Below are 26906 nucleotides of genomic sequence, written 5' to 3'. Positions count from 1 at the left end.
GTTTCTGGCATAAAGGATAGTAAATTTGGCTGGTAACAGGAGGCCATGCCCCTCCCACTATTAAAAGGTGGCAAGTGAAAAGTCGCAAATTATAGTGCTAATATGGCATGCACCATAATTTGCGACTCTTATGCTAAAATAATGGCATAAACACTAATAAATGCCCCTAAATAGGTCTGGACAACGAGGTGGCAGTCTGAGACTTATGGCATTCTAGGACTGAAAAATCCTTTTACGCCTTTAGTGCAAGGGGTGGACTAGAAACAAATAAAACCAAAGGGTTATTTAAGGTGAAATACTTCCAAATACGACTGCAGACTTCTCTTACCTCCTTAAATGCATCCAACAGATCTCCGCCTATATCTTTCCTGTTTAAATCCTTCATTTTCCTCCTCTTCTTTGGTGCAGATACGGCAACTGGAAGTGAAAAAAACTAAACTCTAGCAAATTTGCAACGGAAACAAATAAGACTTTGATTCAAATCCAACCAGGCCAAAAGTTCTATGGACACTGCAAGCGGTTGTGCTTGCAAGGCTTTCCGCCCACACTCTGAAAACATGTCATTGGACCTCATTGCAGAATAGACCCCCTCCAAAATGCCGACAGTGCTACATGGCTGAGGTATAAAGTAGTTAAAACATATCTTGGTGGATTGCCATACTAGCTGTATGACCAAGAAGCTTTATCCTGCCTTGTGTCACAATGTACAGGGTCCACTGGGCCCTCCCTTCCTGTGAAGTGTCCTGGGCTCCTCAACCCCTTCCCCTCTGCTCTTTGGTAACATAAGAGATCAGCTCCAGGCCTGTAAGCTTCACAGAGCTTTCTCCATGTCAGCATGTGACCAGTGCTAATTGCGGTTGTGTGAAGGAAGCTACTCTAACGGCCAATACATTAACAGAAGGGCTGGCTTAGCTACTGAGCCAGTCAGCTAGCCTCCTTCACACAACAAGAAACTCTGTGTCGAGACCAAGTCGGAAATGAAGGTGTCAGGACTGGCACCGGTATCTGGAGATAATGTGCATGTATTAATTCAAATATACTAGTGTGAAGCACTTTCTTCTCACACAAAATTAGTTGTTATCCAACTATACCTTTATACCCATTTCCTCTTAAACTTCTTTTTTAATCATTTTTAAGTAAGCCATATGAAGATTTAATTACCTGCCACAGGAACATCTGCTGGCTTTGCAGTCTGTGAAGCAACTGGCTCTGGCTCAGGAGGGGGTTCCTTTCGAACATCCTCAACTTCTGGTGTAGGATCAACTGGCTTCTCTTCTGGCTCTGTGATCGGGCTAACATGAGACTCGTGTGTGTCCTGCACCTCAGGTTCCTGTGGGTCAGAAGATTCCTCTCCATTTGTTAGAAGCTCCTCTGGTTGAGCAATTGGAGAATCCAAGGAGGGCACAGAATGGCAAACTTCAGATGGCTCTGGCTGTGCGGGTGGCACAGTCGCTTCTTCAGACAGGCCATTACTAGGTTGAGGATCTTCAGAGGGCAAACTCTCCAGAGGACTTTGCTCTTGTGTAGCTTCTGTATCAGGTTCATTTGCCTCTACAGAACTAGGCTCTGCTGAACTTTGGGATGGAGGAGCCTGTGAGGGAAAGTCTACCTCTGAAACTGAAAACGTTTCCTCCTGTGGTAAAGGAGATTCCTGTAAATCAGACACAGCAGTCTGGGGAGGGATTAAAAGCTCCGGCTGAGGTTGAATGATTGGAGCTTCAGAGACCGGCTCCATTTGTGTAACAGTTATGTCTGCAATGCTTACTTCAGCAGAATCGGGGTCCTCCTGAATAGCTGTAGGAGCCTCTGGCAGCATGGATACCTGAGTTGACGGGTTTTCTAGCAAGGGCACTTCCTGTGAATTAAGAGTCCCTGGCAAAGGTACAGACAGCTCAGGTGTAGTGTTAACAAGTGTCAAGTCTTGCTCACAAACAACTGCCATGTTCAAACTTGCTTCTGCAGGAGGAGAGGGTGAGGGACTATCTGATGATCTGGTCAGCACTTGGGTGGGCTTTGAGCCATCATCTTTAAGAAAATACAGAAATGTATATAAAACAAATGTTAAGTAGACACAAATCTAGGCCTAGTACAGTCCAAAGTAATGGGGAGATTAATTCCACCTTAAAGGGGTTGTTCGGGTTCAGAGCTGAACCCGGACTTCCCTCCATTTTCACCCCGGCAGCCCCCCTGACAGGAGCATTGGAGCAGTTCATGCTCAGATGCTCTCCTTTGCCCTGCGCCAAATCGCGTAGGGAAAAGGCATTTTTTTTTTTAGAGATCCGGTGATGTACCGCGGCTCTCCATGTGGCTGCCAGGAAGCCCGGTGACTTCACCGGCACTCATGGGTGGGATTTAGCACTGCCCCAACTAGTAAAACGGCTAGGGCATCGCTAAAGCCCACCCATCAGAGCTTGTGACGTCACTGAACACACTGCCGGGCGGAAGTTTCTGCGCGGCAGTGTGTTACTGAAAACAAAAAAAACCTTGCCCTGCGCGATTTAGTGCAGGGCAAGGGAGTGCATCGGAGCATGAGATGCTCTGATGCTAGCCTCGGGGGGAATATGCCTTTAAAGGTTAGGAGGAAAGAAAAAAAAAACATTCAGGGAGAAACTGTCAAATCGATCACCAGTGGGGCACCTTGCAAATATTGCTAAATACATGCAACACAAATAGCACCAGCAAGAAGATAAAGCTGTAGAATCATGTAAATCACAGCATCAATAAAAGCATCACGTGAAAAAAAAAAAAAAAAAAAAAAAAAAAAAAAAAAAGCTTTTATGCCCCTCCCACATGCCACAGACTAGCTAGGTGCTTGGAAAAAAAAAAAAAAAGACACATGCTACTTCCTTAATTTGCACAAACTTACAGCTTAGGCTACTTCACACTGGCGTTTCTGGGTCCGCTTGCGAGATCCGTTTCAGAGCCCACATAAAACGGATCAGTTTAGCCCCAATGCATTCTGAATGGATAAGGATCCGCTCAGAAGGCATCAGTTTGGCTCCGTTGCACGTCCATTCCACTCTGGAGGCAGACCCCAAAATGCTGCTTGCAGCGTTTGTGTCCACCTGACGATGCAGAGCCAAACGGATCGGTTTCTACATGGACACTGACAGACCTGATGTTGAGGTGCTGCTGCAGGTAGTAACTGTACATTATGTTGCCCCACAATACATTACTATTCTGGGCAGCTAACAAAGCCTGGTCAAATGAATGACACCATGTTTAGTACTATTCAGCACTCTTATGGATAAAAATTACTGGACTAAAATGGGCTGTACCCTTTGTTTTCCTTTAGAGTGGCTACTGTATGGATATAGAAGTCTGAACAACATTTGAAATTGCTCAACATCCTATTCTCTAAAGAAATGCATTTAATGACAGTCTTGTAAAAAATCATGTAGAGAACCAAGGGTAAGGACTTAGACAAAGGGGTGGGGTGTAACGGGTTATTCCAAACACAGCCTTTCATGGTTAAAATAAGAGTAGCTCAGCAATTTATATGTACTCCCAAAGAGCACCAAAATATTGTAACATTTTTCCCACATACAAGGTATCATACCCTTCAGCCACATCAATTAAAAAAAAAAAAAAAAAAAAAAAAGGCTGCTGAAATGCAGAGTCAAAAATAAAATAAATAAAATGTACAGGTCATTAAGGCCTTTACTGGCCTGGTCATTAAGGGGTTAAAAGAAAAACCAACATACACAAATCACCTGCATCCATAAGTAGTTGAACACTACTCTTATGCTTACCTGGGCGTACTACAATAGGCACATGGACACTTTCTCCATTCGCCTGCACTTCAGAGCCTACAGACTAAAAAATAAAGTGAAAAATTTGAATACCGATTGTCTATACAACAGATTATCGCTAATGAGCATTCATAAGTAAAGTTAGCAATGATCTGGCGGTGTAAACACTTTCTGCTGCCGGGAGACTAGTCTGTATGGAGAACAATACTGTCATTAGTGATCGTTCCTCCACGTACTCTGGAGGAGATCGCTGCATGTAAATGCACTGGTCTCCTCCGTTAGCGATCAGCAGACCGTCAGCAAGGAACGCCTCCTTCCCGACAATCAGTCATACATCGTCCTGTGTAAAAGGGACCTTTAGGCTATGTGCATCAAAATCAGATTAGTGAGGAGTCAATTCCCAGCATCCCCACGACAACTTTCTTAAAAGGACTGAGGCAGCCTGGTGACCATAGCTGTGCTGTAAACTCTGAAGTAGCCGTGTGTTGCACTTCATGCAGTTCTGTACCAAGACGAATCTGCAGTACCACACACAAGAAGTGCAGCCCCCTCAAACAGCTGGTTGTGGGGCCACAGGGAATCAAACCTCCACTCACACTGATATTGATGGCCAAATACTCAAATGGTCACTACTTTTCAAACAGCGTTAGAAATAAGAAACTAACAAATGCCTCGCTCTCCAGTTATCAGCTCCGCCCAAACAGTCACTGCGAATTCTATGATCAAGCTGTCTTTAGAGACCAAGATGAGCTGTCAGCTCAATGAAATATCAGATTAAAAACGCCTACAGAATGGAGAAGGGAGGGGAGCATGAGTGAGTTGCAAAGTGAGACAAGCAGAATGAAGAAGGAGGCGGAGAAGCTAATATTAAAAGGGGTTGGGAAATTTCCAGTGCAATTTTTGTAAAATGTCATAGTCATGTATGATCCATACATGACTGTATACTGTCTCCCCTGTCCTAATGCAGGCCCCCAGCTACCCCAATGTCAGTGAACTAAACAGTCGCCTTTATCCATCCTCTACATCCATGGCCTGCCAGATAGCAGCGTCCAATTGCCCCCAAATATGCACATAGCCTTTAAGTCTCAAAAACCCATTAGCACTTTGGGGATTGACTATGCATATTGGCATCTTGATGCTCCATGATAAATATTAAAGCCTAACGTTCCATGACGACTACATTTGAAAGTATGTTCTGAATGATCCTAAACAGGGTGGATAGTTAAAAGGGGTCGTCTCACCTCAGCAAATAGCTCTTATGGGGAAAAAGTTAATACAAGGCACTTACTAATGTAATGCGATTGTCCATATTGCCTCCTTTGCTGGATTCATTCATTTTTCCATTACATAAACTGATCGTATCCAGGGATTACAACTACCCGGCAAATCGTACAGCGGTAGTGGTACTTCCACACTATAGGAAAAAGCACCAGCCTCTCTGGTGCCCAGAACAGTCGGGCACACAGGCAGATCCGGCCACCTTGCATATTGCTCTGCAGCGGTGGCTGTAACCCCGAGCAGTGTATAATGCAATGGAAAAATAAATCCAGCCAGCAAAGGAGGCAATATGGACAATCACAATACATTAGTAAGTGGCCTGTATTAACATGATAAATGCCATTTACTAAAGCGAGACAACTCCTTTAAGCACGGCATGTCTATGATGCAGCTTTTATGAGTAGTTCAGGATTACCTGTGGAGGCGTGGGTGTCGATGAAGTCCGTCCTCCTGACAAAATTTCATCTGTGACGTCTTTTCCTCCTTGGTTGGGATCTCGAATCCTTATCTGATTCATAGATAAAAATAAATCTATTAAAGCCGTGCCAGCTTTACCATACTACATATATGCCCTATGAAGCCATCTCTTGATAATATGTTAAATTAACCAAACCACATAACCTTCTTTGCGATGCCACTTTTTTATGTGGCTTTTAACAAGGCAGGTTAAAGGTCAAGCAGATTTAGAAAAACTTCCGGGACCCAGCAACGGCCACGTGGACTGAAAACTTTGCCACATACTGTAAGGGGGATGAACAGAAGCCAAGTCTCTCTGGAGAGCTGCCAGATCCCAAGCTCAGGCACAGGACGGCAGTGTGAAACAAACCCAGAGCAAAACGTTATATAGCAGTTTCCCGTCACTGTGCACTGACAGTGTCAGAGAAGCAGAGCACACTACTCCCTGTCCCAGCATAAACAATCCAACCATCAGTAACCAGTACAAAGCAAGAGGGCTGCAGATGTCAAGTAAAAAGGCTCCTTAGTAAGTAAAAAAAAGCACATTACACTCACCCTCGGCTGAAGCAAGTATCTATGCATGAACAGCGTCTAGGATGCTATGAGGCGGAGTGTCGGCTGTCATTAGTACAGCTTCTCCTTGTAAATTCCCCTGTCCTGAGTAGTTATTTTGAGGTCACCTTTACAAGTCTAAGTAATGCTGGATACGGTCACACCCAGAAAGCTAGACTCAAAAAATAGATTTGTCCTGACCAAATAGTAATGTGTCAGCATAATGCAATTCATCCGTACCTGGTCTACGGTATGTGATATCTATATAAGCGTGACATTCGCATCAGAGATCTTCACACCTTCACAGTGGTAAGGATTATAAAATCAAGCAGTCTAAGGGTACTTTCACACTTGCGGCAGGACGGATCCGACAGGCTGCTCACCATGTCGGATCCATCCTGCGGCTATTTCGCTGTGCCTGCACGGCAAAAGCCGCCGGACTAAAAAGCCTGACATGCAGTAATTTTAGTCCGGCGGCCTTTCGCCGTGCTGCGCCGGAGCTCCGCCCCCATTATAGTCAATGAGGACGGAGCCGCGGTCCGGCGAAATAGCCGCAGGACGGATTCGACATGGTGAACAGCCTGTCGGATCCGTCCTGCCGCAAGTGTGAAAGTAGCCTTAATCTTTCCTTTAATCTATTCACTTCATTGTAAGCAATTCCTGAAGGAGAATCTGTCACAAATGTACACACCTCATCTTCACACCATCTAGGAACATGATGGCAACATCGTATTGGTCGCTGCCTTGTGCATTAATCCTAGTGTGCAAAAGTAAAGGAGCAAATATGGCACAAAAATGACCAGAGCCTAAAAGGTACTCTGATGCCTTGGACCACCACATGAATTACAGTAATGTATAAATAACCTAAGAGACTGTGTTCAAACCAGTCCATTTTACATTTATACTCCCTGCTGCTCCCCCACTATGCACCTGCACATTCACCAAGATGCTTAGAGGACTCCTGAGCGCGCGCACACACAAAATGGAGAGGACTAGGAAAAAATTTACTGATCTGAACATAGTGCTCTTTAGGCTACATTCACACTCACGGTTTGGCTTTCCATTTGTGAGATCCGTTCAGGGCTCTCACAAACGGTCCACAACAGATCAGTTTTGCCCTAATGCATTCTGAATGGATAAGAATCCGCTCAGAATGCATCAGTTTGTCTCCGTTCAGTCTCTATTCCACGCTGGAGGCAGACATGAGAACGCTGCTCGCAGAGTTACTCTGTCCGCCATGTGGTGCTGGCACACAATGTAAGTCAATGGGGACGGATCAGTTTTCTCTGACAATAGAATTGACTTTCAATGGGAGTTCAAGACGGATGAGTCAAGGCTATAGAAGAGACAATACAACCGGATCCGTTCATGACGGATGCATGCTGTTGTATTGCTGGAACGGAAGCGTTTTTGCAGATCCATGACGTATCCGCTAAAACGCTAGTGTGAAAGTAGCCCTATACTGTTAATGCTTTACTGCAGTTTATGAGGTTGGTACAAGGGTACAGAATCCTTTTAAAAAGGGCTCCCAACATGCCAGCAATCATTTTCTATACTGATGCTGAACTGCAAGTGAAAGAAGCTCTGGTTCACCACCCATTTTAAAAGCAGGGGATGTGTACTGTAGTAGAACAAGCCAGAATCCATTTTCTATGACATACACATGGTCTACTAGGGCATATGAAAGCTGTTTAAATGAGAATGCCTTTAAAGGGCTATTCCAGCTTCACATTTTTGATTGCCTATCTAACATATATAGAAGCTGTAGTTACCCTAAGCCACCACTACTACTATGTAGGCAGCATACAGGTAAGCATTGTAGAGACTGCAGCTCTCGCACAAGCACCGCAGTCCCTTCAAACTGCTGGGGGTGCCAGGACTCAAAGACCAAGCGACTGGATATGGATTGCCTAGCCTTTAAAGCTACAGACTAGGAGCTCCCTAGTCACTGAAGGAAACCTGCCGTGAACACACAACAGGTGTGCTGCAATCCACCTTAGGGCTCCTTCTCTCCACTTGGAGCTGCCACACTGGTTCTTAACGTCAAACTAAAAGCTGCATCTGGGGTAAGAATTTTTTATTTATTTTTTATCTGGGGTCTGCATTTATTGTGGGCCCTGGCATCTTCTGAATTAACTTTGGAGTATGACTAGAGGTGACTACGTTTTGTAATCTAGTATGAGGTACATGTTAGCTTAGAGGGCAATGTGACTTGCATTAGGGACAGGTCTGTATTTAGTGGTTAGATATTGGGGACTTTATTCATTTTTGGGTCTAGTTTGGGGTCTAAATCAGTGTTTGTGGTACCACCCCCACTAGAATTTATTCCTGGCAGCAATGCAGCCACCAGAGCATACTAATGCAGGACACCGAACAGATCTAAGAAGAGCTTGACAAGAGTAAGCATGGCTGGCATTGGAGTCATGCAACCATTTCTCTACTCCTCAGCCACCACATCTTATTAGAAGTAGTCTGTCGGGTATGGATCAAGGCTACCAGCGCAGGCCGCCAAGATGGAGAGGGGGAGGAACTGGGAATCCACTTCAGTCTTGGCAGACTTCTGCAGACCAGTGTGAAGCAGACTTATGAATAATTCTATGTTCTCCATTGGGTTAGTAGAAGTTATGGAAGCTACTGGACATTTTTCTAAATGATTCTGCCAGAAGCAGGTTACAGTCTTCATGTGGAAATGAAATACCTGGAAATTCCATGTATTCTCCTGCATTTGTTTTCAACAGTAATTTATTGATTTTTAATGCATTTTTAAATTACAGGCATTTTCATTAATGTGAATGATCTATTAACAAAACTTTTACAGTTTCATTGGTTTCGTCAGTTTAGTAGGATTTTGATTGTTGACTATAGTAATTGTGGATAATCTGTCGCTATCATATTACATATACATACATTATATACACATATTATACACACGTCAACATACTATTCATTAAATAGCAGCAAATTATCATTTAAATCATTAACTACTTAAATAGTATTTAGTATAGTAGGTGGAGTGGGTGTTGGACTTGCCGATATGAGTTATTTAATAATTACCGTAAATACAAATATATTTAAATGTAAATGGATATTTAAAAGAATTTAAATATGTATATATGAAGGTATATATACATATGTATACATAGAAACATACATTTAATCTTTGGAAATAAAAGGATAGTTAAACAGATATATTATCTTTATAATAAAAATTCTTTATAATAAAAAAAAGTTCAATTTGGTAAAAAACTAAGGAAGTTTGGATTCCATGAGGACCAGTATTGTGGTCTTCAGGGATAATGAGTATGAAGCAAATTACAATTTTCCTGCATCTTTTAGAACTCAGACACACGACTGCATTTTACGCAGTTACCCATTCATTACAATGGGCCTGCCCAAAATAATAAAATAAATAAAAGGGACGGCTGGAGCACCCCATCGCCAAGCACTCTCCCATTCTAGTGAATGAGAGCGCACTGCACATGCACGGCCACCGCTCCAATTAATTTCTATGGAGCCAACAGAAAAAGCTGAGCCAGTGCTTGGCTATTTTCAGTGCCCCCATTGAAATGAATGGAGGACTGCTGTGCATGTCTAGTGCGCCCTACGTAGCCTTCCCCGATCCGTTCTCGGTGTAGATCCCAGGGAACCAAGGTTGGAAATCACTGCAATGGAAGTCTTGCTCTTGCGCAGCCACCATAGAATACATTACATCAGAGTCTGATATAATATAGTTCATATATCTGGACTTCTCTAAAGCATTTGACACTGTACCACATAAAAGGTTAGTATATAAAATGAGAATGCTCAGACTGGGAGAAAAGGTCTGTATGTGGGTAAGTAACTGGCTCAATGATAGGAAACAGAGGGTGGTTATTAACGGCACATACTCAGATTGGGTCACTGTCACTAGTGGGGTACCACAGGGGTCAGTATTGGGCCCTATTCTCCTCAATATATATTAATGATCTTGTAGAAGGCTTGCATAATAAAAAATATTTTTGGGCAATGACACTAAACTGTGTAAAGTAATTGACACTGAAGAGAACAGTATACCACTACAGAGGGATTGGGATAGATTGGAGGCTTGGGCAAATAAAGTTTATCACTGATAAATGCAATTGAATATATTAATATAGTACGTGTCACTGCAGTGCATATGTACACAATTCGGAGCAGGATGGCCTGCAACCAAAAGACAGAGACTTTGCCCATAAAGCTCTGAAACCCCTTAAATTTACCGTCTTTCGCTCTCTCTTTGGAGGAATCGCTTGCTGTTGCTGTTGTTGTTGTTGTTGATTAATCATCACTTGAGCTCCTGGCACCCCGGGAGGAAACTGCTGCTGAGCTGGGTAATATGCACCAGCTACATCAAAAGACCAGAAGGAAAAAGGCAAATTAAAAAAATCAAACACAGAAGAGTAAAAATAAAAAATAAAATGGACATGCCCCGATTCCAACAAGTTTCCACCCTCACCAGATGAGACGAAAGCCCATAGCCTATCTGCTAGCTGGCAAACTTACATCCAGTAAGTCACTTGCATCACTTCCCCCACTAAACATTGCAAGCTCTCCTACATCCAGCTACACTGAACTAAATATAGTCGACGCTTGATCATATAAACATCATGAAAGGGGAGGTGTTGAGCACAGCTAAAAGCGCAAACACAATGGGTAAGCCCCCAAATAAAGTTTTGGGCTAATAGCTAACTAAACAGAACTAAAATAGTAGAATCCCTTCATTTTCAGATGCCAGATTACAGAAGCTCAGAGTGCTGCATATTTTTCAAGCAAAGGCAAGAATTTGGATCGTTGCAAGCAGAGAAAGATAGCCAATTTGGTAAACAGATTATTATTTGTATTATATTACTTATTTAAAAAATCACTAAAGGCCCCATAAACATTAGGCTGCAGTCTACAGTAGTCGGTGGGATCTGCTAACAATCTTATGTGTATGTGGATCTCCAAACTCTCTCCAGAGAATAGGGCATATTGAAATTTAAACATTACTTATTATTAAAGCCCCATTCATTCCATGGCACTGTACATATGAGTACAGGGGTATACATAATACAGGTAATTGCACTAAGCATTAACAAGACGAGTTACATCCGATCCTTTTGTACTCTCGATAGATACGGTGCTGCCAGGAGACTGGCAGCGGCTTTCTCATCTCCCGATTGAAAACACGCATGACAGAATGTGTATATGTATAGGGAATTTGGGAGAGAGAGCTTCCAGCCAAACGAGTGCTTGGCCAGGGGTATAGGCAACTTAACGTGGTTTTCCAAGACTTAAATACCAATGACTTATCCGCTGGATGGGGTGATCAGCATTTGATCAGTGGGGTACGAAACCCAGGAACCCACTGATCAGCTGATTAAGAATGCACCGGTAGTCCAGGGAGTGCAACAGTCTTCTTGCAGATTTTCCTAGGCCAGTGGCAGCACGTTCATCAGCCATGTGCCCTTGGCACAGCTCAGTCCTATTCTGCAATTCCAAGCACAGGCGCTGTACAATGTAGATCTGCAAGGAGGCCGTAGCACGCACAACAGCACCGATGCCTTCTCAAACAGCTGATTGGCTGGGGTCCTGGCAGTCAAATCCCTACCGATCAGATACTGATGACCTATCTAAAACCCTTTCACGGGCCCCGTTACATGGTCTGATACAATATGAATAGTGAAGGAACCCTCCTTACTATGATTGTTTAAAAACACAAAAAATGAAAAACAATCAGAACAGTAGTCAATTTGTAATAAAAAAATATATATACACACGTCTCCAACCCAGAGGGAAAAAAATTAACTATTTTGTATAGTTTTAGGCTCCAAAATCAAAGCCTATGTGTAACACTCACCGTAAGGGCTGAACTCTGTGGGGCTGGCACTAGGAAAGAATCCGGGGGCACCTGGTTGTACAGGGTATTGTTGTGTGGGCATCACATAAGAACGACCCTGTGAGAAATGAAATAGGATTCAGATTAACTTAATGTGGTAACCCTTAAGGAATTAAGTATATATAAAAAAAAAAAAAAAAAAAAAAAAAAAAAAAAAAAAAAAGGTAGTGGACTAACCTGTCCTTGAATATAGTAGCCCTGGGAGGCATAGGACAATTGCGAGGGTATCATCATCACCTGGGAACCAGCGGGGTACACATGGGCAGGAGGCACTGGACGAGCTGTAGATCCAGTCTGAACTCTAGTAGCAGTGCTCGGAGGTTGTGTCCTGCTTGGATAATAATGCTGAGCAAGAGAGTAGAAAAATCAGAAAAGATTCACCAGATAAAGGAGAAATCACATTGACTGCAAAGGAGTGTTAATTACCTGGTAACATCTCTATAAACTGAAATCAGGGCAAATGTACAAGCTAAACATCTGTGGCAACCTACACCACATCATGGCTGCCACTGGTGATACACTGGCCTCTGTCTAGCATGGAGAAGCCAAGGATGCCTGAGACATCCAACCCACAAATAAAAAAATAAAAAAAAACACTAAATAACGATATGCGGGTAATTCACATTTTTTTACTACATGGTTATTAAACAATGCCACAAAAAAAAAAAAAAAAAAAAAAAAAATATTCCAGGACAGCAGGCTTATACTTCCAAACATACGTAGATTTGCTGAGGATGAATTAAGAGCCTATTTGTAGCAAGGCAATCAAGATTTCAGTCCTAAGGTACCGCCTGACCGCGTGGCAGGCCGCACATAGCCAAGCCACAGCTTCGGGTCATGCCTTCACAATTGCATAGGGCATGTTGCAGATGACAACTAAGTCCAAATGAATTCAAATAAAAGGGTCAATTTCACAAATGTTCTTAATAAAACCATTTTGCGTCTTCTGCAGACCTATGAGTCTCCAGAAGACAAATGCAGTCTGAGCATGCAGTCAATACTCCATTCCATCTTCTTCCTACTTTTTTTTCTAAATGTACAGTACTGTGCAAAAGTATTAAGCAGCTGTGGAGAAATTCTTGCTTTGCAGCCTGGCATCAAAAATATTTGTGTTATTAGTTAAAATTGTTATTTATTCCACAGCAAGACAATGACCCCAAACATACAGCCAATGTCATTAAGGCCTGATGCACACAAACATTTTCTTTCCCTGTCAGTTTTTTTTTGCAGACCGTATACGTAACTCAATGTGCATTCTGTTTCCATTCCGCAAAAAAAAAAAATATATAGAACATGTCCTATTATTGTCCGCATCACAGACAAGGATAATACTGTTCTATTAGGAGCCAGCTGTTCCGTTCCGAAAAAAAAAAACAAATGCACAAGGACGTCATCTGCATTTTTTTGCAGACCGCAAAATACATACGGTCATGTGCATGAGGCCCAAGTTATCTTCAGTGTAAAGAAGAACAAGGAGTCTTGGAAGTGATGATGTGGCCCCTATAGACACCTGATCTCATCATCCAGTCTGTCTGGGATTACACAGAGACAGAAGGATCTGAGCAAACCAAAAATCCACAAAAATCTAGTTCGTTCTCCAAGATGTTTGCAACAACCTCCATGCGAAGTTCCTTCAACTGTGTAAGTATGCCTAGAAGAATTGATGCTGTTTTGAAGGCAAAGGGTGTTCACACCAAGTATTGATCCGATATACATGTCTTGTTCAATCTCTTTGCATTGTGTTACTAAAAAATAAATTTTTAACACTTCTATTTTTGAAAGTATTCTTACTTTGGAGCATTTTTCCAAGCCTGTCTAAAAGTTTTGCACAGTACTGTATATAGCAAGAAGCATGGGATGGACATAAGCTGACACACTGGATCAGACGTCTGTTAATGGTCTGGTATCACTGAAGTAAAAAAAAAAAAAAAACAGTTGAAAGGTGCAGTGGAAAAGGCATTCATATGCATTATACACTGCACTTACACCGTAGAGTTTTTCGTGCAGATGCCATTCAAATTCAGGAAGTAATTTTGCCACAAAGGAACATGACCTACTGTGCCACATTTTCAAGTTACTCCCTATTCACAGGATCAGGGCTAAATGACTGATCAGTGAGTCTGACTGCTGGGACCCTCTGACCCCGAGCACGGAGGGTCCCAATCGACCAGAGTACAGCGCTTGGCTATCTCTGGGGGTCAAACAGAATGAATGGAGTGGCCTGCCTCTCCCTGAGGACAGGGGAACGGGTGGGTGTCCTAGTGGTTGGACTAGCACCGAACATGTCCTGTGGAAAGGGGTTAACTTGAAAATTTGACAACCCCCTTTAATGGTATTTAATTTAAAGGGAACCCGTCATCAACTTTATTCTGCCGTTAGTATGGGCAGCATAAAGTAGAGAGGCGAGTTGATATCAGCGGTCTGTCATTTATAAAAGGTAAAAGTGGTTGCCGAGAACCAACATCACAATCATTGCAGACCGGGCCTGGAAAAGAGTCCCGGCCACCTGAGAAGAGTCCTGGTTAGTCATGAATTCCTGCTCTCCTGCTGATGACTGGCAGCTTCTACCTAGTTTTCTCCCTTTCTCTCTAGGAGAGAACTGCCAACCATCAGCAGATGGGCGAGGAGAGCAGATTAGGAATAACCAGGATTCTTCTTAGGTAGATCTGACTCTTTCCCAGGCCCGGGCTGCAATGATTGGTTCTCGGCAATGACTTTTAGCTCCAAAATGACACCACTGAAATCAGCATTTCTGTCACTAAATTATGCTGCCCTCAGTGAGATCAGCATAAAGTTGATGGCAGGTTCCCTTTAAAATGCCATACGGCAAGCTATTAAAAATATTTCACTGGAAGGATATCGGAACTTTGTTAATAGCAAGAATGGATTCCCACATGGCATAGTTTTTCACAGATCAACCCCAGAATATTTGGATGCAGTAATCCACCATTTGCTTTGCATCATGGGTGAATCCACCCTTAGGGTATGTTCTCACAACTGCATTCAAACCTGCAGCATGGTAGAGTAGCAACTAATTGGATGAGCTTCTAAACAATTCTCATCCACCATAAACATATTGGTGGTGGGAACAGCGTCGAACTCAATAGACAAAAGTCTCTACATAAAATATCCATGACTTGGCTTAAATGAGAACAGCAGAAGAGAAATCACAGCATTACCTGAATAGATCTGAATCCTGCCTGTTAGAAGCAGCAGCGGAAAAAAGGAAGAAGCAAAGGGTGGAAGGAGACAAACATGAATATCTACACAAAAAGGGGCAATCAGAAGACATAAGTAAAAAGGGAACAGTGGAGATGCCATGGGATAAGAATGCAAGCAGCCAGGATTTTAGACTCAATACACAAATTAAAGGGATGTTTCCATCTGATAAAGTGATGGCATATTGCTGGGATACGCCATCGCTGTATGATCTGCGAGTGTTGAGCCTCCACATGACCAGAAAATAAAGGTGGCCACATTGCTGGTTTAGCATAGTGTCTCCTTCACCAGCCCTACAGGACAGCAGTGCGCCCTAACCACCCACAGGACGCCCAACTGCAGCATAGCCCCATTCAAGTGAATGGTGGTGTATTGTAGTTCCCTGCATAGCCAGGAACGCCATGAAAAACTTCCAAGGGGACAAAGCACTAAATCAGGGGTCCTAGAGTAAAGAATTAACATATATTGGGAAAAGGCATATTTTTTTTATCACAATGGGAAGGAAACAACCATTTCAAGAACAAAGGATAAAATCAAAGTACTGTGCACAGAATGAGAGCATGACGGCCACACGGATAGGAAGAGGCAGGAAGGGGAAGGCTATAAAACCAGTTTTTTCTTGAACTTATTCCCCTGAGAAAAACACATGCAAGCTAGCTTTTAGCCAGCCCAGTCTTCCTCCGCTTTGTCTATTTAAAAAGTAAGTGGCTTCCCCATACATACACCCTTTCTGCTCAATGTTGGCGAGACCAGGCGCTGGAGGTCACGGGTCTCGCGGGAAGATGCTGCCAGTGAGACGGGCTGACAAAGGGTGTTTTTTCATTTTTTTTTTTTTTTTTTTTTTAAAGGTATGAACCTGCTGCGCACCATACTGGGGGCACCCGACACGATGAATTGAATTTGGAAAGGAAGGGGTGGTTACAAAGAAAATAAAATCTATACAGAGGGTGGCACCTGGCAGGGGCCCTATGAAGTGAATTTAGAAAGGGGGGCCCCGCACCAGCCATATAAGAGGGGGCCCACAAAAAATATATATAATCTATACAGAGTGAGGGGGGCAGGAGCAGCCAATCATTCAATTATATACAGAGGCCAAATAAAATATATACACAGTCTGGGTGGGGGCCAAATGAAAGAAAATAAATAAAATAAATAAACTGTTTAAGGGTCCATTCACACATCCGTGGTGTGTTACAGACCCGCAAATTGCAGAACTGCAACACACCCTGCCGGCACCCCCTATAGAAATGCCTATTCTTGTCCGCAGCTGCAAACAATAGGAGGACATGCTTTATCTTTTGCAGAGCTGCGGACCGGAAGTTCGGGTCCGAAACCCGGAAGTTCGGGGCCACACTCTCTTCACGTCCGGGCCCATAAAGAATGAATGGGTCCACACCAGTTCTGCAAAATTGCGGAACGGGTGCAGACGTGTGAATGAACCGTAAAAGGTGCTAACCAGTCTCTAGTCATGCTAGGTGCTCAAAGTCTGACCGACTCACCCAGTCAGCAGGGGGTGTAGACAAATAAACTTGATTAATAGACTGGCACACTATATCTGGCAGCAAGTACAGAGCAGACAGATTGTATTAAATATAGGTTCATTTATTTTCCTTATTATGGTTAAAATATATAGATAAAAAAAATAGATCATCAAATCGAATATATAAAATAGAAGTAAAGCGCAAAAAGGTAAAAAGTAAAAAAACCTGTCTCCACAAAATGGATTAGGTTCTTGAAAATATCAGTTGGTCACCAGTAAAGTCACTTGTATCAGTTGATCAGAAGTTGTACAAACAGAAGTAATCTACTGGATATATAAGTATAGTAATGCATTTTCTGTATATCCAGTGTGGTAATTGTATAATGTTTGAGAAAATACACAGTCTAGTTGGGGGCCAAATGATATAGATACACAGAGTGAGTGGTGGGGTCCCAATCCAAAGTTTGCCCTGGGGCCCATAGACCTGTAGTTATGCCACTGGATAGCGAAAAAGATCCCATACTGGATGCATTTTAAAATAAATTTTCTCACCATTACTGGCCATACACAGCTGCTTGGAGAGCTAATGTCCCAACCAAAAATGACAAAATGCAATGAAGGAGCTGAACGGAACCCCCGATGGCACCTGCCATTTCACTAGGGAAGCAGTCTCTGACCACCTCGTGACAGCCTGTGAAGTACACAGTGACTTATCGGTCCTCATATGTACAACGTTGAGGACAGTGATGGGCTGCAGTGGTCAGGCATGCCTCAGTCATCTGAAAAACAGCAGCAGGAGCACCAGAGCAGAGCTGCAGAGAACGACGCTGATGAAACAGGAGACTATCATTTTCTTTTAAGACATCGTAGGGGTTGTAACCAAGATTTTTAATTCTCAGACAACTTGTTTAACCGCTTGCCGCCACGCTAACGCCGAAAGGCGTCATCGCGGCGGCTCTCCCAGGTCACACTAACGCCAATAGGCGTCATCTCGCGAGACGCGAGATTTCCTGTGAACGCGCGCACACAGGCGCGCGCGCTCACAGGAACGGAAGGTAAGCGAGTGGATCTCCAGCATGCCAGCGGCGATCGTTCGCTGGCAGGCTGGAGATCCGAATTTTTTAACCCCTAACAGGTATATTAGACGCTGTTTTCATAACAGCGTCTAATATACCTCCTACCTGGTCCTCTGGTGGTCCCTTTTGTTAGGATCGACCACCAGAGGACTCAGGTAGGTCAGTACAGTCGCACCAAACACCACACTACACTACACCCCCCCGTCACTTATTAACCCCTTATAAACCCCTGATCACCCATGATCACCCCATATAAACTCCCTGATCACCCCCCTGTCATTGATCACCGCCCTGTCAGGCTCCGTTCAGACGTCCGTATGATTTTTACGGATCCACGGATACATGGATCGGATCCGCAAAAAGCATACGGACATCTGAATGGAGCCTTACAGGGGGGTGATCAATGACAGGCGGGTGATCACCCATATACACTCCCTGATCACCCCCTGTCATTGATCACCCCCCTGTAAGGCTCCATTCAGACGTCCGCATGATTTTTACGGATCCATGGATAGGATCCGCAAAACACATGCGGACGTCTGAATGGAGCCTTACAGGGGGTGATCAATGACAGGCGGGTGATCACCCATATACACTCCCTGATCACCCCCCTGTCATTGATAACCCCCCTGTAAGGCTCCATTCAGACGTCCGCAAGCGTTTTGTGGATCCGATACATGTATCCATGGATCCGTAAAAAATCATGCGGATGTCTGAATGGAGCCTTACAGGGGGGGTGATCAGTGACAGGGGGGTGATCACCCTGATTCCCCTGATCACCCCTGTCATTGATAACCCCCCTGTAAGGCTCCATTCAGACGTCCGCATGCGTTTTGTGGATCCGATCCATGTATCCATGGATCCGTAAAAAATCATGCGGATGTCTGAATGGAGCCTTACAGGGGGGGTGATCAGTGACAGGGGGGTGATCACCCTGATTACCCTGATCACCCCCTGTCATTGATAACCCCCCTGTAAGGCTCCATTCAGACGTCCGCATGCGTTCTGTGGATCCGATACATGTATCCATGGATCCGTAAAAAATCAAGCGGATGTCTGAATGGAGCCTTACAGGGGGGGTGATCAGTGACAGGGGGGTGATCACCCTGATCACCCCCTGTCATTGATAACCCCCCTGTAAGGCTCCATTCAGACGTCCGCATGCGTTCTGTGGATCCGATACATGTATCCATGGATCCGTAAAAAATCATGCGGATGTCTGAATGGAGCCTTACAGGGGGGGTGATCAGTGACAGGGGGGTGATCACCCTGATTACCCTGATCACCCCCTGTCATTGATAACCCCCCTGTAAGGCTCCATTCAGCCGTCCGCCTGCGTTCTGTGGATCCGATACATGTATCCATGGATCCGTAAAAAAATCATGCGGATGTCTGAATGGAGCCTTACATGGGGGGTGATCAATGACAGGGGGGTGATCAGGGAGTCTATATGGGTGATCACCCCCCTGTCATTGATCACCCCCCCCCCCCCCCCCCCCCTGGTAAGGCTCCATTCAGACATTTTTTTTTGGCACAAGTTAGCGGAAATTTTTTGTTTGTTTTTGTTTTAGTTTTTTCTTACTAAGTCTCATATTCCACTAACTTGTGTCAAAAAATAAAATCTCCCATGGACGCACCATACCCCTCACGGAATCCAAATGCGTAAACATTTTTAGACATTTATATTCCAGACTTCTTCTCACGCTTTAGGGCCCCTAAAAAGCCAGGGCAGTATAAATACCCCACATGTGACCCCATTTCGGAAAGAAGACACCCCAAGGTATTCCGTGAGGGGCATATTGAGTCCATGAAAGATTGAAATTTTTGTCCTAAGTTAGCGGAAAGTGAGACTTTGTGAGGAAAAAAAAAAAAAAAAAAAAAATCAATATCCGCTAACTTATGCAAAAAAAAAAAAAATTCTAGGAACTCGCCAGGCCCCTCATTGAATACCTTGGGGTGTCTTCTTTCCAAAGTGGGGTCACATGTGGGGTATTTATACTGCCCTGGCTTTTTAGGGGCCCGAAAGTGTGAGAAGAAGTCTGGGATCCAAATGTCTAAAAATGCCCTCCTAAAAGGAATTTGGGCCCCTTTGCGCATCTAGGCTGCAAAAAAGTGTCACATATGTGGTATCGCCGTACTCAGGAGAAGTTGGGGAATGTGTTTTGGGGTGTCATTTTACATATACCCATGCTGGGTGAGAAAAATATCTTGGTCAAATGCCAACTTTGTATAAAAAAAAATTGGAAAAGTTGTCTTTTGCCAAGATATTTCTCTCACCCAGCATGGGTATATGTAAAATGACACCCCAAAACACATTGCCCAACTTCTCCTGAGTACGGCGATACCAGATGTGTCACACTTTTTTGCAGCCAAGGTGGGCAAAGGGGCACATATTCCAAAGTGCACCTTTCGGATTTCGCAGGCCATTTTTTACACATTTTGATTGCAAGGTACTTCTCACACATTTGGGCCCCTAAATTGCCAGGGCAGTATAACTACGCCACAAGTGACCCCATTTTGGAAAGAAGACACCCCAAGGTATTCCGTGAGGGGCACGGCGAGTTCCTAGAATTTTTTATTTTTTGTCACAAGTTAGCGGAAAATGATGATTTTTCTTTTTTTTTCTTTTTTCCTTACAAAGTCTCATATTCCACTAACTTGCGACAAAAAATAAAAAATTCTAGGAACTCGCCATGCCCCTCACGGAATACCTTGGGGTGTCTTCTTTCCAAAATGGGGTCACTTGTGGCGTAGTTATACTGCCCTGGCAATTTAGGGGCCCAAATGTGTGAGAAGAACTTTGCAATCAAAATGTGTAAAAAATGCCCTGCAAAATCCGAAAGGTGCACTTTGGAATATGTGCCCCTTTGCCCACCTTGGCAGCAAAAAAGTGTGACACATCTGGTATCGCCGTACTCAGGAGAAGTTGGGGAATGTGTTTTGGGGTGTCATTTTACATATACCCATGCTGGGTGAGAAAAATATCTTGGTCAAATGCCAACTTTGTATAAAAAAATGGGAAAAGTTGTCTTTTGCCAAGATATTTCTCTCACCCAGCATGGGTATATGTAAAATGACACCCCAAAACACATTCCCCAACTTCTCCTGAGTACGGCGATACCAGATGTGTCACACTTTTTTGCTGCCAAGGTGGGCAAAGGGGCACATATTCCAAAGTGCACCTTTCGGATTTCACCGGTCATTTTTTACACATTTTGATTGCAAAGTTCTTCTCACACATTTGGGCCCCTAAATTGCCAGGGCAGTATAACTACGCCACAAGTGACCCCATTTTGGAAAGAAGACACCCCAAGGTATTCCGTGAGGGGCATGGCAAGTTTTTAGAATTTTTTATTTTTTGTCGCAAGTTAGTGGAATATGAGACTTTGTAAGAAAAAATAAAAAAAATAAAATCATCATCATTTTCCGCTAACTTGTGACAAAAAATAAAAAGTTCTATGAACTCACTATGCCCATCAGTGAATACCTTAGGGTGTCTACTTTCCGAAATGGGGTCATTTGTGGGGTTTTTCTACTGTTTGGGCATTGTAGAACCTCAGGAATCATGACAGGTGCTCAGAAAGTCAGAGCTGTTTCAAAAAGCGGAAATTCACATTTTTGTACCATAGTTTGTAAATGCTATAACTTTTACCCAAACCATTTTTTTTTTTGCCCAAACATTTTTTTTTAATCAAAGACATGTAGAACAATAAATTTGGCGAAAAATGTATATATGGATGTCGTTTTTTTTGCAAAATTTTACAGCTGAAAGTGAAAAATGTCATTTTTTTGCAAAAAAAAATCGTTAAATTTCGATTAATAACAAAAAAAGTAAAAATGTCAGCGGCAATGAAATACCACCAAATGAAAGCTCTATTAGTGAGAAGAAAAGGAGGTAAAATTCATTTGGGTGGTAAGTTGCATGACCGAGCAATAAACCGCTAAAGTTGTGGAGTGCCGATTTGTAAAAAAAGGGCCTGGTCACTAGGGGGGTATAAACCTGTGGTCCTTAAGTGGTTAAGGGGGGAAAATAAATAAATAAAAATAAATAAAATTATAAAAATAAAAAAAAAATTCGAAACATTTCAGCTTTTACCCCAAATGATTTGGTGCCCTCAACAAATGATTACCGATATCAATACTGCCTCTACACGTGGAGGGTCAGCTCATAACCAGTACTGACAACGATGGGCTCAAATTTCAGTTCCAGTTTTAATGTAAGCTCCAGGCTGACTTGGCATCGAAGCATGGGTAGAGAAGACAAAGGGAGGTTTGACAATATGGCAAACACATTTCTATCGCTTTTTTTGCAACCACATCATTTGAATGAGGAACAGAGGAAAAAAATAATAATAAATATTCTACCCCCAGAGTCAAACTACTTACCTGTCGAGGTTGAGACTGTGTATTCATTTGTGGAGTTTGTGGAGGCCCAAACACCACAGGGGCCGTGGGTGCAGAGGGGAATGCTGACTGAGACAAATCAAGAGAAAAACGAATTAGAAATTACATTTACACACAAGATTAAGTACTTTCCTGTCTCATATGCTTAAACACGGTGCTGAACCTCCTTAAAGTGTAACTGCCATTTCACTACCAAAAATGAAATTCCTAACATATGTGATGCTGAAGGGAAGATGATCATGAAGCTTTATTTTTCAGTTAATTTTATATTTCTGATGTTTGCATTCAGCCCTTTGAAATATTTCTCTGTGCCTCTATTTCAGCAACTTCCTCTGCTGCACTTCCTGTGGTGAACTTTTCCCTGTCCTTGATGCCATCCTGTATTTCCCTCACTTCCCATAAGCCCATGCTATCCTCACATGAACTAGCAGGACCAATCAGAATGCAGATAACCTCCCCCACTACCCCAGAGCAGTGTGCATCATCTCACATACAGCTAACCAGAGACAAGCCCTGCAATAACATGAAAATCTGTAAGAATTTGTTTTAGCCTCTTAATAGTCAGATTTAAAGTTTTTTAGGAACCATTTTAGTATTAAATAACTTCATTTATTTTTAGGGGGGAAAGATTACAGCTTTCACTGTGTGGTAAAAATAACGTGATTTTATTATGTGGGTCACTATATTGATGATGTCACATTTTCATATATTTTTCTCAACTTCTGCAGCCTGTCAGCTCTGCAGCTGCTCACTTATTCTCCTCCACACTGCTTATATCTCTAAGTTTGGTACCAGCTAGAGATATGGGGAAGCTGACATTCTAAACTTTCAGACAATACCAGAATGAGAGCAATATGTTCAGTACAGAGGAAGATATCGCTGATAGAAAATCGGGATGCTGTGAACAAAGAAGAAAGTGAAAATAAATGCAAATTTTACCTGCGATTATTCCTGACTCGATTTCTAACAGTGATTTCTCCTCTGTTGATTGGACTTTAGCTGCCAGTTGCATGTTTCTAGCCGCTACCATTCAGGAGATATCACCATCTAAAGCAGCCCTCCCCCCTCCACTTTCTGCCCGAGCCCAGACACTCAGGGTGCTCTCCCGTCTCTTGTTTATAATACAGAGGAGACGGCTGCACACGACAATGCTGTGAGAAGAGGCTGCAGAATAGGAAAGTAGTGCACATTTGTGGGAGTTCTTATCAGGTAAACTGAAAAGGATTACATTTTAAAGCACAAAAGCATTTATACAGCAGGGTGTACTATACCATTAGGATATAAAAAAAATGAGAAGGCAGTTTACACTTTAAAGAGACCAGCCCTGTAAGAAGACTTACTGAAAGTGCTCCATGCAAAGAGGTATCTCCCAAGGAAGAGAACCATCTCTCCAGCACCACCTCTTGGAAGTACCCACATTGTACATATTTAGTATGGCTTGTCTATGCAACAAGCATTCACACAACCTTATCAGGTTTTGAAGTCCGGGATCTACAAAATATAGATGTGGTCTGTGTGCATTGCACATTTTGCAGGCCCCATTGAAAATATTACTACTCTTGTCAACAAAACAGACAAGAATAGGGTATGTTCTATTATTTGCGGCTCTGGCGCACAGATGACATTCATGTGCTGTCTGCATTTTTTGCTCACCCATAAAAATGAAGGGATCTGCATGCAATCTGCAAAAAACGCAGATCAAACAGTCCGAAAATACTGTCCCCTTTCTTGGAGGAAAGCATGCATTTCCCCGGGGCATCATTATGCTGCAAAATCAATAACCTACCTTCTGTACTATGTGATAAGTTGTTTTACTGGGTCATCCCCTTTAAGGTTTTTTTTTTCTGCTGAAAGTTAGGGACACATACCTGTGGGAGTCCAGGGGAAGGGGCTGTAGGGGGTCCTCCTATAGGCTGTGTGGTTTTGCTCATCTCATGTGCTGCTGCATAGGGTCCCCCACTAGGTCTATAATAAAAAAAAAGCACAGTCAGATACAGCTACATATTTTTTTTTTTTTTTAAAAAGACCTATAAAAACACTGATATCATAACTCATGATAAATATACAAAACAAATGAGACTTGTCTGACTAAGGTAAATGACTGTAGCACAAAACTTCCACCGCCAAGCCTGGGCGAGATACCCAGCTATACTAAGCCTTGCTTACAAGAGAATGCAAACTGACAAACACCGGATTGTCAAGGCAATCAATACTAGGTTTACAATTTCTTTAAAGGGGGTTATCTGGGAATTTTATACTGATTGCCTATTCTCGGGATAGGTCCATATCAGATCAGCGGAGGTCCGTGTCCCAGCATCCCCACCGATCAGCCGTTCAAAGAGACCAGAGCTCTCCGTGAGCATGTAAGCCTTTTCATAGGCTAGTGATGACTCTACATCGGTCACATGGACTAGGCACAGCTCAAACCCATTCAAGTGAATGAACCCTAGCTGCAATACCAGGAACAGACATGGCATGCTCTGTAAGTGTGTATCCATAGATAGGGGAGGTGTTATCAGTGACATTCTGTGTGCGTATACATAGGTAGCTGTAAGTCACTATAATATCTCCACCGTGTACACTGAAGTCAGAAAGTAGAGATTTAAATGGATAAATTACAAGTTTTATTGAATGTTTTCCCATAAAACTAAATACCAATCTGCTCAGCACCGCCATAACATGCTACAGATTGCATTTCATGATGACCGATTCTCTTTAAATCCCAGTTGGGGCTCATGCACACGACCATATGCCCTCCGAGACATACGGGGCTATTGTCCCGCACTCATAAGATCATTTGAGTACAGAACAAGTCCCGTGGGCGGTCCGATGCGCACAGTATCAACGTAACCTATGACGCTGTGTGCTCCTCCGGGACATATGGCCAGCTCACGGACCGTATGTCTCGGAGGGCAAACGGTCGTGTGCATGAGTCCTTTGATAAAGTATTCACATGCAGCACAAGCCTTTACCATTCTAATGGTGAAAGAAAGGCACTGAAACAGCAAAAGCACTGAAGCATGTGTTTTACTGCGTTACTGGCTGCTAACAGCTCTTCAAGGACTCTGGCCTATTGACCAAGTGTGAACTGGGAGTGTGGCAATCTGGACTCAAGCACTGCCAGCATTAACAGATCAACACAAAATATGATATATATGTAAATACAACCAATCATGAAGGTTTTGGGGGGAGTTATACATTCTGTATGACCCAACTGCCTCATCCAGTGCATCGTCCAGACCCAGAAGAATGGCATGCGACAGCTGTGCCTGAGCAATGGCATGCCGTCCTTGCACATGTAACCGCCAAGGCCATGGACCGGCTGCAATGAGGTGCAGTACTTGAACATGGTGCAGAGACGGGATTTTTTTAACACACTCCTGCCTGCTCCTAGAGTTCCATTTACACCAGATAGGCCCATTTCTTGTTTATCTACAGTAAGTACTGATGGCGTAAATTTCACCCAGCTGTCTACACATGCACAACCTTTATCACAGGCGCTCAAGCTGGATGAGAAATGCGGTGCACCTAGACTACTATTGGTTGGCTCACTTTGAGACCATATTTCATGCCAGAATTGTAATGCACAACTGCATGTTAGGACCCACCCCCTAGTGATGCAAAATGGCAATTCTGAAAAGGTTGCAGATACCCTAGCTGCGCCCACCGATTCCAGGCAGACATTAGTAAATCTGGAGCAACATGTTCTTCCCACAGGTGCTATTCTAAGAAGTCCAAGTAGTATATATTTAACCCTTTAACTAATGCCAATACACCTTTTCAGTTAGGGTACATTCACACAACCGTATTTTTGGCTCTGCGTCCATTACGCAATTTTGTGGAACGGGTGCGGACCCATTCATTTCAATGTATCCGTAGATCCATTCCGTTGCCCCGCAAAAAAAGAGAGCATGTCCTATTCTTTTCCGCAATCGCGGACAATAGGCATTTCTATCATAGGGTCGGCTACATTCACACGGCCGGTATCCGTGTTTTGCGGATCCGCAAAAAACACATACGGTCGTGTGAATGTACCCTTATTCTACAACTGTTTTATCTCCCTGAAGTTAAGAGTGACCACAGCATGAACAAAGAGGGCTCCCACCCTTCATCAGGTCGCAGGGCTTCCTGGTGACACAATCGGGGGACCTAGAAAGGACCCCAAAGCTGCTCGTTAAGCCTGTTAGGGCACACTAACACAGAGTGTCAGTGACAGATCATAATGCTGCAGCATGCCAATACATTAGCAAATTCAAATAAAGATGTTAAAGGGGTTGTGCAGTTTTGTAATATTGGCGACATCCGATCAAGCGAGCGCTGCTCCCTCTTCAGACATTACCCGTGCGTCGTCTCAATTGTAGTGGCTGCTTGTCCTATTCACTTGAATGGAGTGGAGTACTTATAATTACACTATGGCACCAACGCCAAGGTAGTTTTGAAGAGTAAGCAGCGCTTGCATGGGCGCCATGAATGTATCTGTTTCGCGGTCCACAAATAACAGATTTGGACCACGTGCATCCCACAATTTTCACTGGGCCCACTGTATTTATATTTTTTTTTAAAGTTGGCCACAATGACATGACGGTTGTAAAAAGAGCACAATGTTTTTTCACTACATTCATATAAATCTATACAAAATTACATAGTAGTTAATATGTCCGTTCCCCCCCCCCCCCCCCCCACACACACACACACACACACACACAATTACAAAAATGTAACTTCTCTTGCATACAACCAAAATACGACCACACTAATGGACAAGACAAAATTGATGCTGAAATACACAAAAG

The 26906-nt window shown here is 43.2% G+C and overlaps 1 protein-coding gene across 3 annotated transcripts in view; it reads right to left on the bottom strand.

Moving 5' to 3' along the window:
* The window catches only part of EIF4G1 (eukaryotic translation initiation factor 4 gamma 1), a 66466-nt gene that overhangs the window by 17642 nt on the left and 21918 nt on the right, over positions 1-26906 (bottom strand). For all 3 annotated transcript variants that reach the window (XM_044292501.1, XM_044292502.1, XM_044292503.1), the window contains exons 2-10: positions 23982-24078; positions 22096-22182; positions 12112-12279; positions 11896-11992; positions 10277-10401; positions 5446-5538; positions 3753-3816; positions 1162-2025; positions 329-417 (exon numbers count right to left, since the gene is read on the bottom strand). In XM_044292501.1, the coding sequence (XP_044148436.1) occupies positions 329-417; positions 1162-2025; positions 3753-3816; positions 5446-5538; positions 10277-10401; positions 11896-11992; positions 12112-12279; positions 22096-22182; positions 23982-24044 (1650 nt within the window). In that variant the 5' untranslated portion in view covers positions 24045-24078. The remainder of the gene's footprint in view (positions 1-328; positions 418-1161; positions 2026-3752; positions 3817-5445; positions 5539-10276; positions 10402-11895; positions 11993-12111; positions 12280-22095; positions 22183-23981; positions 24079-26906) is intronic.

The sequence above is a fragment of the Bufo gargarizans genome, chromosome 4 (assembly GCF_014858855.1).
Source record: "Bufo gargarizans isolate SCDJY-AF-19 chromosome 4, ASM1485885v1, whole genome shotgun sequence".
Classification (NCBI taxonomy): Eukaryota; Metazoa; Chordata; class Amphibia; order Anura; family Bufonidae; genus Bufo; species Bufo gargarizans.
Note: the sequence above shows the minus strand (reverse complement) of the source record. Positions and strands in the feature narration are given on the sequence as shown.